The following is a 12,859-nucleotide window of genomic DNA, read 5'->3' on the forward strand; positions in this document are numbered from 1 at the left end:
TCAGAAATTAGAAATTATATCTATATAGAAAGTCCTTTCTGCTTTTGATTTCAATATCTGCACCACATCAGATGCAAAACTGGTAATATTTCTGTTAATGGAACCTTGGACAGAAGCAATCACTGCAATTTTCTTGCTTCATTAACCTCTCCCTGTTTCATTAGGATATTACAAACTATCTTTAAAAATCAGAGCATTTTCTGAAAAATATTAACGTTCATATTAACTACTATAATACAGTTGACTGCATAAATGAATTAAACTTAAGTGAAGGACTCAACATTCAAAAGAAGTATATTTTCCTTTAAGATGTAGAATAACTCTGTTAATTACAAGCACATTTCATTTGTAATCACAAATACACCAAGCGTAAAGCAAACAGGCGTTGCAGAAGGCCAAAGTTGACATTAAGTACCCTTATGGTACAGAGAAATTTCATTTCATTTGCAACAAGAGATAACTAACCACAGAGACTGTGGCTATGAAAGACATCCATGAGAGATATTACTGTTTTGACTTCCACACATGCTTCTAAAATTATAAATGAAAACTAAGCAGCAACTTCTCAAGCATAAGTATCTTATAGGCAACATTATTTTTGACATGGGGTACAGATGAAAAAGTCTTGCAATATTGACATTGTATCAATGATAAATTACTTTTTATTTTGAGTACGAGCAGGCTAACTTTATTGTACAGCAGGACAAATATATTAATGATGTTCTGTGATTCTGTGAAATCGAAGTTAGCTTAACAAAAGTTACTAAGAAATCCAAGAAAACCTGTACCTTATTCGAAGGGGTTCTACTCTCCACAAAGATCTCGCTCGAACACCTGCTCCTCCAGTTTCATAAAGTACTTTCCTACAGAAAGATTCAGAAGATCATCCTCTTGCTTTTGTTTGCGCTATTTAGTTTTCAGAGGACTGAGTTCTATAAACCATCTAGGACTCCCAGCTAGCTCAATGAATGAAGATGAACAAAAAAAAAGATTTTTACTTGTCATTGAGAACACTATCAAGTATACAAATGTCCCAGGCAAGTTAAGATTTGAGGCCATTTAGACTAATCTATTCTCTCTCAGAAGCTGATAAAATACTTTATTTTCAAACTGGCTGAGAAAATTCTTTTGTATCTTAGTGATAAAACTATGTAATTCATAAATTTCTAGTAGATTAATTTAAATTACTAATGCACTAAAATATAAACACAATATTAAAAATAATTACACGCAATTATAAAATTAACAATAATCAGCATGAATACTACATCAGCCATACCATTGCTAGAATTGCTTCTAACTTTCTAACAAAAGAGAAAAATGCTAATAAGAAGACAAAAACATTGAATTATAATCTTTACTCTGAATAAATATTACAGATAAAATATGTTTCTATTAGTACAGCAGATAAAGGTTTTCTTTATTAGAAGTTCTGAGTCCTGAGTTTTCAGATGAAAACTTTAATATTAAGCATTTTACATCCTATAGTCTTTATATATCAGAAAGATTACACAAATTCTGGTGCCTGGATTACAAAATTTGAATTATTTCTGAAAGTTAAACAATATTTCTCACATATATTCCTGTGAACAGCACTGTTTCACACTATCTTTTAAGGAAGCTAGACCTTTTGTTCTTACTTATCTTAAACAAACAAACAAACAAAAACGTGCAGCAAGGGAATTTAATATCTGCCTTCCTGCTCAGTCAAAATATTCTGTCTACTCTATATACATACATTGCAACATCATAACCTCTTATGCGGTCTGTTCTAAAACATAGTAGTGTTCTGAAATCAAGAATTTTAACTGTCTTTTCAGATTGTCAAATTTTATTTTTAATAGCTATCAGGAGAAAAGATCTGTTTAGCCTTATTCTCACGCAGCCTCTGGACCTGAAAGTCAACTTGTGAAATGAAAGCTTTGTTTTTTCTTAACTGACCAAGTGCATAAGAAACTTTTCTTTTAATGAGAAGAATATTTAATGATCAGACTCTTGACTAACATCAGTAATAAGAATCTATATATTAAAACAAAATAAACTAACATGACATATCATTTACAAAGAGTATCTTTATAAGAACATGGAATTGTAGGTCTACATCTATTCATTACATAGAAGTCACATTTAAGAACATGGATGCAATTCCAAAAAATTCAAAATGATTGTGTACAATAAATGCAAAAATATAAATTTCTCAGAGAAAAGATAACAGCATTTCCTATGTTTTTTGTATTCCATGTTTCATATACTCTAAAATTGAAATATAAAGCAACAAAAAAAGAAACCAACAACCAAATCATCTTCATTTCAAACTAAATGAATATAGTGAATACATAATAACCATTTCAAATTTTTCATTTTTATCCTAGATCCTCATTGTGTCCATTTGCCTTACTGGTGTTACTCTAATGATGGAAGAACCTACTGACTTCTTCTCTAGACAAGTTCAGAATTAGTAATTTGCTTCCACTCTCCTTTACCTTCTCTATTTCTGCTTGACTCAACTCAGCCATGTCTTCACCAAGTTCTGACTTGGCTACCATAAAAATTCCTCTGTTCACCTCTTTCCTTTAAACACATATACTGTTTAATTCCCCTAATCCTTTTCCAGCTTTTTCTGCGTGCAATACTATTATGCCTTTAGTGACCTGGTCTTATGCTAATAATGCTGCAAGGAAAAAATAATTTTTGCTTTTTCTTAAACACATCTACATCATGCTTTCTTCAGCTTCTCCTTCATTTCATCCATTCATCCATCCTATTCTGTGTTTTTGCAAAACATTCCTTTCTGACTAGCAGAAAGACTATTGTGTGCATTTTTCCTAATCTTGTAACAAAAGAGGGTAGTCCCTATATGAACATAAGAAGCATTCTATAACAGAAGCCTACAGAAAATTAAATGTCTCTTCCATAAAAAGAGCAATTATCAGTGTTGTATAACTTAGGAAACTTGTTTAATAGTATCACTAAAATGTATAGATATGATTAAGTAAGGAGATAGAATCATTATTTTTATAGAACTCTCACTCTCATTCCTATTGCTGTTTGTTTGCTTTGCACATATCAATTCTATTTTGTGGGAGAAAAATATGATTTCTACAACTACAACCCAGTAAGAACTTGACCTTATACCATTATGCACCTTACAAATCTGAAAAATAAGACAAGTCCAAATCAATCACTTTAAAATGATCAGTTTACCACTGGTTTACATACACACAGGTTTAGATACAATATAGTACTTCTGAACCTATTCTAACCTCATTAAGATGGTGATGAAAATATTATCTGAATTTGATATCTAATCTCCATGACATATCAAGGTCCTAACATTTTCACTAATGTTATGCCATTATAATTGATATGCCCACTTAAGAATATTTCATGCTCAGTGCGAACTTACAATCATTTACACATAGATAGAGAACAGAAAGAAAAGGTCACTAATAAATATTCTCTAACACTCAATTTGGATCTGCAGACTTTTTCACTGAACAGAAGTGTAGAAATTGAAAACTTAAAACTGAGAATTTCACTTAATTTGTTATCTGAGGTATCATATTCCCTAAAGCATACCTGATTTGCTACAACAGGTGTAGAGGTCTTATTTGTTGAGTATGATCTTTAATGTTGCTTTTCTAAATATTGAAATAATTATTTTGCTGTGTTTTTGATTATCATCAAAATGCAAAGTTGAATTCTAGTCATAATAAATCATCATTATACGTTATAGATGTACATTTAAGTTCAATACAAGAGAGATTTAGGCTAGGTAATACAATTTAATTATCAATGTATTCGTGCAATTTGAAAAAGAACTTTCAAATGGCAAAATATATATCGTATATGAAATATGCTGTAGAGATTGGGCTTACAGAGATTTTTTTTAGCGCATTTATTTTTTATTAAAATGTTCCCATTAATGCCTGCTGACCTCAGCTTATAGTAGCATACGAAACAGGTTGAAATCTTGGTGTCAAATTTCAGAAATACAAGAACTTACAACTCATTTTCTGCTTAGTAAGTCTCTCAAATTATAACAATGTCTCTGTCTAATTAAAAATTACTATCAAGACAATTGAACCTATATAACTTATATAATCTTAAATTTAACTGACAATTAATGATCCATAATTATTTTTTGAGAGAAAATGTATAAAAATGCACTACCACTCACTTTTGCTGTGAATCATTCTGATCTGTAGAAGGAATTGTCAAACACTCATCATGACCATGGAAAAAACGTACTACATGCCCACCAAGAAGATATCCTGCAGAAGAATCACATTCACTCATTAGTTTATATTGGCCATCCCAAAATGTCATTCTCAAAATAAAAAATAAAAAGAACTGCATTAATTTTTAATTTTAATAATACCTCTGTGAAAAAGTATATTATTTCTTAGTATCTTTACAGTTACCGCAAAATATTTATTCTGAAATTAAAGATAAGAGGAAAGCAATCTCTTAACATTTAAAAATCAAATTAGAAGTCTGGAACAGAAAAGGAAATGGAAAAAATGCATAATTACTGTTGTGAAAATTGCATGCTTTATGTAGAAGCCAAATTTGTTAAAAGAACAAATATATAAAGTAGGAAGAGTAGAATGAAACTCATATTAATGCTGTTGATCCAATATCAGTTCTTAAATTAAAAAAAAAATGATAACAGGCAATTATCCTGTTGCCAGTAATTGTAAAGGTCAAAATGAAGAAAGAACGTTAAGAAAAATATCAGGATAGTGTATTCTGTTCTATCAAAATTATTTGACATAAATCACAAAGATTCTGTTGTGAGACTTATTTACTTCATCGTGTTACTTCGGTATTCTCTTTTGTACTTTGAATGCTTCATATTTTTTCTTAAAAGCTAGAAGGAATATTAAAAAGTACTGATTTTCTTATGTTTTACACTGTGCATATTATTTTGATCTAGTTTTACTGAAAATCCACTATTCTCTGCATTAAATAATATTAAAAACTTGTGTATGAATCATATGATTTCATTTTTCCTTTTCTTTACTTGTGTGTGTCCCATGGACATTTTCAGTTCTGTTTTCTTTAACACAGTCCTCCATGGAAATCTACAGGAGTCACTACATACAATTTCAGTTCTCATAAACTTCTTGAGAATATACAGACTTGGCTGACTTTGTAATCTTGCGATAGACTGTTGAAGAGGATGGCATTGAGATAGGGAGCAAAATCAACTGAATGAGTCTTTCACTACAGAACAAGATGTTTCGCACACAAATAAGGTAATATTTCTCAAACGTGATTGAGAAGTGCAGTAAAGGACATAGTGAGAAATCAGACCACGTGGTGTGGGATTTAAGGCTGATTAATATGATGTACTTAAAGAGTTCGTTTTCAATGATTATTAGAGAGAGGCAATAAAAAAGCATGGCTATGAGATCCAGAAAGGATAATTTGCAGGTATCCTTAGAAAACATGATGAGAATATTGAAAAAGGAACTACAAGAAACCTGTTTTCCATTTTGCATGTACCTCACGTCTCTTCTATTCTCTCATGGCACAGGGCTATTGAAATTCCTCAGCAAAATCTAAGTTTACTGACTTTCTTACTCATCAGCCCTTATTCCCCAAAATTAAACTGAAGGCCATGAACTCATCTGTTGCTCGCTTGGTCTTCATTTCTCATGTAACTGTTTATGTTTTGTAAGTTCAGAGTTAGATTACTCATTTGACTTTTCAGCAGTTAACTCAGTTGAAGAATCTGTATTTCCCCATTTTCCCTTCCATTAATCTCCTATCATCCCATGCTCATTTCCTATAATAACCTCTTTTGTTTGATGTTTTGAGGTGTTTTCATTCATTCACTCTTCATGAAATATGATACAAAGCCATTCAAACTGTACAAATTTCTAAACAAATAAACACCAAACCTTCTGTAATATTGCTTCCTGAGCATGTAGGATGTACATTCCAAAGTGTCTGCATGAAGGAGGCGTCCACCTGAATACTTCCATTTGACATGGAGAGATGCTGAAACAAGAAGATAACAAGAAACAGTGAAAATTGTGCTTAAAAATATTTTGATATATACTTCCTCAACAAAATAAAATACAAAACAACATAGACACACATACGTTCTTTAAAAATTAGTAGGAACATGCTTTTTAAATGATTCTTTTTTAACTCTAACCAGCACTCTACAGCTACAACTTAGAAATATTCCAGTTAAGAGAAATAAAAACTTCCCTAGACAGAGAATATTGAAGGCTAAGGGCATGAAAATAAGCATGATCTAGTGTGAAGAAAACTATTCATGGAGAAAAAAAAATAAAAAAAATACATAAGAACCAGACATCATTTTGTAGATCAGAAAAAAAAAAAATCATTTGTAAGAATCCCAACACTTTCCCAGCAGATTATATTTTTCCACCATCTGATTCACTTGCTTGAAAAACAAACCTACCAGGTATCTTTCAGAGGACACACTAACCAGGATAAGATCATCACCTATTCGAACTTTTTCTCCTTCTGATCTTTGTTTAGAAGCAGGGTGTATCGTCCACCAGCATGCCTCACCTAAATGACAAAAGGTACTTATCATTAGTATACAAAACAGATAACTCCCACAAAACTTAAGGACATTTTTGGGCAATACTGAAACAACCTAATGAAGAATCGTCTTTTATAAGACATTCATCATACGAAGCCAACTCATTGCTTTTTTCTATCCACTCAAATTTCTCAATTTTTTCAAAACTGTTTTTTTGGCAACTAATCTTTGCCATAACTGAAGGTGTTATTTCCTGTTGCTTGCTTTGTTAAAGCCACTAATCATTTACAAAACAATGCTTAGAACAAATTTTCCTTCAGCACCAGTAAATTGCTGGTGCTGAAGCTACCTTGGTCTTAATGATCACATTTTGTGTCGTCTTTTCCTTAATGTCCATATCTATATTCACAATATTCTGTACCACTTCCACTCTAAGCTACAATAACATTGTAGAACTAAAAGAAATACTCCATAATTTTACTATACTGCTGGTAGCATAAGGAACAGTGCAAAAACCTTTGTAATAACTTTCAAACTTCACATAAAACATTCTTAAAGTATGAAAACTACAAAAATGATTATAAAGAAGATAATAAAGAAAAGTTACATCCGTAGAAGTGTAAAGTACTAAGTCCTCCAAAGTGACTCCTTTGAAGTATTCAGTGGCTTTTGAATCAATATTCACCAGGCCAAAATTGCTGTATACGGATGAAACTGATTCAAAAGAACATTTTCATGGGTCAAAAGAAGGGCAAGAGGAAGTAACATTTTGATGGTTAGTTTATGAGCTGTACAAGCATGTTGTAGTTGTCAAAACTCTCAGCACAGAAAAACAGCTAATCACACCTTTTACAGGCTACTTTTTATGTATTACATACATGTCTAAGGATTTCTTGGTATGGTATACTTATAGTAAAATAAATACCAATACAGATATCTACCAACTACATGTATTAAAAACTTCAAATGCACAAGCAGATACACACATGATAATTTTGAAAAAAAAGCAAAAACAAAAACAATAGAACTATGAACTACTATCTGAGTGAGAGAACACATACATTCCCCTTACCAACATGCTTAAAGAAAATGGTCTCTGTCTAAGGCAGCAATCAATTACACAAGTCTGAAACTTCTTCAGAGCTACTACTGAAAGACAAACCTGACTTATTCAAACTCAGGCCATGCAGATAACATAGACTTGGGTTGCTCTGAAAGTAACACCTCCTATTTTATTATTTTGGCCCACAATGTTAAAGACAGATGTTTGTGGTAGGGCAGTAGAGGTTGAACCTTTCTACCAATATTCTGTTACATTTTGTTGCAGTGTGACAGATGGCAGCAGAGGGGCAGCCTGACAAAACAGTGTCTGATGGAAGTGCATATGAAGCAAAGGTGTAAAATTTTATTTTCCCATGCATAATATATGACACCCATTGACACTTGATGAGCATTTATAGGGACCAAATACAGGATGCGAGCATCCATCACAGAGATGGTAGGTGGTGCTTTTTAGCAGTGGTGACAGCAGTGCAAAAGACAAGCCATGTTCTGGATGGCAATGCAGATTTTTATGAGTGCAACATCACACAGGCTCCTGTTCATCGCTGTGAGAATATACAACTAATAGTGGTGACTACATTGAAAAATAATGTTTTGTAGCTGAGAATTTGCTCTAACACACTTTGTTGTTTTGAGCTCTTTCTGTTCATTGAAGTTTCCATGGAAAGCATTACTTTTAGAGTGACCTATGTAGACAATGTCATTTGGGAAGGAAGTTTCAAAGATCACAAATATTTTAAACATCTACACTACAGTGTCTCTCCATCATCAATTAATCTTATAATCTAATTAGTCTAATTAATTTTGCTTTTAATTTATTTTCAAAGTAATGAAAAAATAAACAGAAAGTACAAGTTGATATTGACGGAACTGGCGTATCTTCACATGAAGCGTCACATTAATGAGGAATGTGTATAGGTACATTGATTTCTCCTTCACAGTGTGTGTCTTTTAGTGTGTACTACAGAGTCATTTAATTATTTCTGGTGGAGGACTCATCACTTAGTAACTCTTAACACTACATATACAGAACCTAAGCCTGTTTGTGATACCTTGCAAATTAATTGCTTTTCAGTTAATTTAACCTATCCCCTAAGCAATGTGGTATCTTATTATTGATATATGATATCATGAAATCTCATTTTTATCAGCAGAAGTCTGACAGTACACCTTGAAAGCAACTGATTAATTTTTAAAACTTTATCATTTCTTGTTTGTGATGCATCTTTTCTACAATGAGATAGTATTTTGATCCATTTTATGATTTTTCTTCAATTGTTTTACCAATGTGCTCATTGCATTTTTTCCTGTTTTCTGCATTACAAACTGCCAGCTTCTTTTGTCATGTGATTAGAATGTATATTATGAATGAACTGATAGATGATGTTTTCATACAATTATTCTACTGATAGGGTCCAACTATACAAGTAGAAAATTAATGCATCAAATCTATTTTATTCAACAGAAATTTTTACTTCAGTCATTATCACTAGTTTTACTGTAGTTGTGGCAAATTAGTTTAATTACAAAGATGCTCTACACTCATGCAAAATCAGTTCATTTACTGAAAGCCATCAATATTGATATTCATCATTTACTTTCAATCAATGTATTTCTAGTGAACAGATACACATGGCAATCACAAGCTTACAAGAACACACATTTAATCACAATGCATCTTCTAAAAGCAGAGATGTCCGAAAATTTTTTCTTCAAAAATAACTTGTCATACCTGCTGCATTTTCTCGTAGTCCCACATCAAATGCAAGTTTATCAGTCTGGGATCTTGATGATGTTAAGCAAGTTAAATACTGAAAAATAGTGGAGTTATTGAAAATCAAAATCAACAGTATCTATTATCACACATGCAGAATAATTAATAATACATTCACATTACCATACCTTACTATCAGGCCTGTGTTTTTTTCTTTCTTTTTAATTAAAGAATAGTGTTATTTGTAAATATGCTTTCCCCAGTTTCCTTAAATTATCAAAATATTTTTCAATTCAGCACATATTTGTCTTCTACAATATAACTCCTTCCAAAGCTTCAAAAGTTCATGATAGGGATAGGCAAACATCTTAGTATAGTCTCATTGCGATAGGTTTCCTGCCTATGACAGCATACCATAGACAGTAATAATACTTTCAAAATCCTGGTAAATCAAGGTAATTACAATTCGTATGGTTTATAAAAAGCAGTTACAGAAATTCAAGACAAATACAATAGACTAATATAAACTGTTCTAGTACAGCAAAAAGGAGGGAGGATCTCTCATTTCTCCAACCTCTCTTAATTATACTTGCGTAGCCACTAATAAGTCAGAGATCACGAGCAGTTAAAATTTTCCAGTTGTGCAACACAGTAAAATAAAATTTATACAAGCTAGCACGCTTGTGGGCACAATCCCTGGGAATAAATAATTTGTGCATTATGACGGAAAACTCAACGCATATTATGACAAATTCACTTGTGTTAGCAGAAACTTGCTAATGGAATGATCACTGTAATGGATTCCTGAAAAATAGGATTTATGGTTAAATTCAGTGCTTTCTGACTGAAATGGATTTGAACAATCTAAATTTAAAACAAAGACCACTCCCACCGTGTTGAGACACCACAAGCTATTCAATTTATTTATTTATTTTAAATCTAGTACGGATGACATAAAAAACAATTATTCAGAATTTTTATATAATTATTTTGATTTAAAATACATCTATTTATGTATTATGTTTCATATTACCAATTTCCTTGCAAGTGCATTTTTGCTTACCATTTCACTGAATGAATGTCGAAGTAGTATAGCATGGCCATACAGCAAAGTTCTGTGACCACCTTGAGCTGCCTACAGAACGTTGTAGAGAAGGTTAGAACACCAATGCACTGCATGGATTACAATCAGATTTATGTGACGATGTGAAGAGCAATTTTAATTTAAGTTAAAAAAAGCATACATATTCAAGCAAATTATGAAATGCCTATGCTGCACAAAAATCATAAACAGCAAGAGCCAAATATATGCCAAGAGAACAAATGTTCTTGGCCACAGCTTGTTATTGTAATGTAATTTTTAACATAATTAAATAAAATCACAGCATTAAAAAAAAAATGTTTAAAGTGAAATATAATAATACTTACCTTTTTTACAAACTTCTCAGAGGCATTAAAAAACATAAATAAATAAATATATATACATACATACACAAATTCTGAAAGAATAAAAAAATACAACTATTGCAAATGTTTTAAGCTCTTATGAAGCGTAGCTACTAAGTAGGGCTATTGTCATGTTCAGCATTTATTAGATTCATTAAAGCAACTGCATCCATAATTTCAATGAAGCACAAATTGTTATTTTATGGGAATGTACTACAAAATCAGAGTAAGCAAAACTGGATTTTCTTTGTGATCCCTTTAGTCAGAGAATTTAACATGTTCTGACTCTTTCACACCAGAAAAAAAAAAGTCCAAGGGAAAAATTTTAACCTGAAAGTTACAACAGACAACAGGCTTTGCAGGTTTTCAAGTCTGCCTCCCTCAGCCTTCTTCATCTATCATCTTATTCACTAATTATTTAGAAGAAATAAGCTAATTGAAATTTAAATAAATAAATAATATGATTAAGAGATTAATTTGCTGATTTATTGTGTTTTCTACTGAAACTAAAAACTTTTTTGTTTGTTTGTTTGTTTGTTTTTTAGATCCTCAATGTATGAAGCAAGACTTTTTGGGAACACAGAATCACAGAATGCAGTGGTTGGAAGGTACCCCAAGAGATCATCGAGTCCAACCCCCCTCCTAAAGCAGGAACCCTACAACAGGTTGCAAAGATAGTCATCCAAATGAGTCTTGAATATCTCCACAGAAGGAGATTCCACAACCTCATCAGGCAACCTGTTCCAGTGCTCCGCCACCCTTTCTGTAAATATATTTGTATGGAACTTCCTTCATTCAAGTTTCAGGCCATTGCTCCTTGTCCTAGTGCTACGCACCACCAAGAAGAGCCTGGTCTCATCCATTTCCCTCTCACCTCCCTGTAGATATTTATAAATATTTATCAGATCCCCTCTCAGTCTTCTTTTCCACAGCCTAAACAGGTTACTCAGCCTTTGCTTAGTTGCTTCTGATCTACAGATTTTGCAGAATTAAGGGTTCCGGTGGATGAGAAGATAGGCATGAGCCAGCAGCGTGTGCTTGGAGCCCAAAAAGTTAATTCTATCCTGGGCTGCATAAAAAGAAGGGCTGCCAGCATGGTGGGAAAGTGATTGCTCTCCTATATTCTGCTCTCATGAGGCCCCACCTGGAGACGCTTAAGAGGCCTGGGGCCCCCAGCAAAAGAAGATGTGAAGCTGTTGGAGTGGGTCTAGAGGAGGTCTACTAAGGTCAGAGAGTTTGAGCATCTCTCCTACAAAGACAGGCTGATAATGGTTTCCCTTCAAGGAGTTATTTACATAGTTCATTTCCTTAAATTATACAATTTCCCTTCTTCCTACACATTATTCTGATTATTTTCTATGATACCAATAAAAAAATGAAGAAATACTAGAACTCTGTTTATGGAATTCCAGAAGGAAATCAAAAGAAATCTCTCATCATGATGATATAAATTCAGCATAAATTTCTATTTGAGCAAATATATATATATTTGTATTTTTGAGTAAATTTCTTAAGATTTTAATGAGATTGCTTATGATTTTGTTTGGTTCCTTCATCAGACATCTGTTGGTTGTTTTTTTTTTTTTTTTCCTACATAATGCAACTAAGTCTTAACTCTGTATGCAAGTTCAAAAAAAGAAAAATGGTGGCTCAAAGAGAACATAAGTTTTCTTGTTCCTCATAAGATAAAGTTATGTTGAACAATTTAGCTCTGCAGATTATCTGCATAGTAGTTGGTTGACATTTAGTCCCAAAAAGTAAGTAAATGCATAGAATTTTTTCATGCTCTATTCTCAAGGTAATAAAATTTGAATTCAGTATTATGTTAAGAAAGCAGAGGATAAGTAGAGATAATAGAGTAGGATGCATAATATTCTTCACAGCCAGTAAAACCAACTAAATTAAGTCTTCCTCACAGGCTTTTCAACAATTCTGGAAAATCCATTCAAGCACAGCATCATAGAGGACAGCAACACCCTGATTTGACATAATCTCATCAGGCTACAGAATTTTGAGAGATATAGCAAACATCAACAGAATTTTGAGAGATATAGTACTGAGATTGCCTGCAACAATTTCACGAGAAATTTAAGAGACATTTGTTTGAC

The 12,859-nt window shown here is 32.4% G+C and overlaps 1 protein-coding gene across 1 annotated transcript in view; it reads right to left on the reverse strand.

Moving 5' to 3' along the window:
• LOC100544338 (ryanodine receptor 3-like) overlaps positions 1-12,859 on the reverse strand; it is an 85,189-nt gene that overhangs the window by 27,887 nt on the left and 44,443 nt on the right. Inside the window, exons 16-21 of the mRNA XM_031553762.1 lie at positions 10,369-10,440; positions 9,324-9,402; positions 6,443-6,555; positions 5,910-6,009; positions 4,181-4,274; positions 789-863 (exon numbers count right to left, since the gene is read on the reverse strand). Of these exons, the coding sequence (XP_031409622.1) occupies positions 789-863; positions 4,181-4,274; positions 5,910-6,009; positions 6,443-6,555; positions 9,324-9,402; positions 10,369-10,440 (533 nt within the window). The remainder of the gene's footprint in view (positions 1-788; positions 864-4,180; positions 4,275-5,909; positions 6,010-6,442; positions 6,556-9,323; positions 9,403-10,368; positions 10,441-12,859) is intronic.

This window comes from Meleagris gallopavo, chromosome 5, assembly GCF_000146605.3.
Source record: "Meleagris gallopavo isolate NT-WF06-2002-E0010 breed Aviagen turkey brand Nicholas breeding stock chromosome 5, Turkey_5.1, whole genome shotgun sequence".
In the NCBI taxonomy this organism is placed as follows: domain Eukaryota; kingdom Metazoa; phylum Chordata; class Aves; order Galliformes; family Phasianidae; genus Meleagris; species Meleagris gallopavo.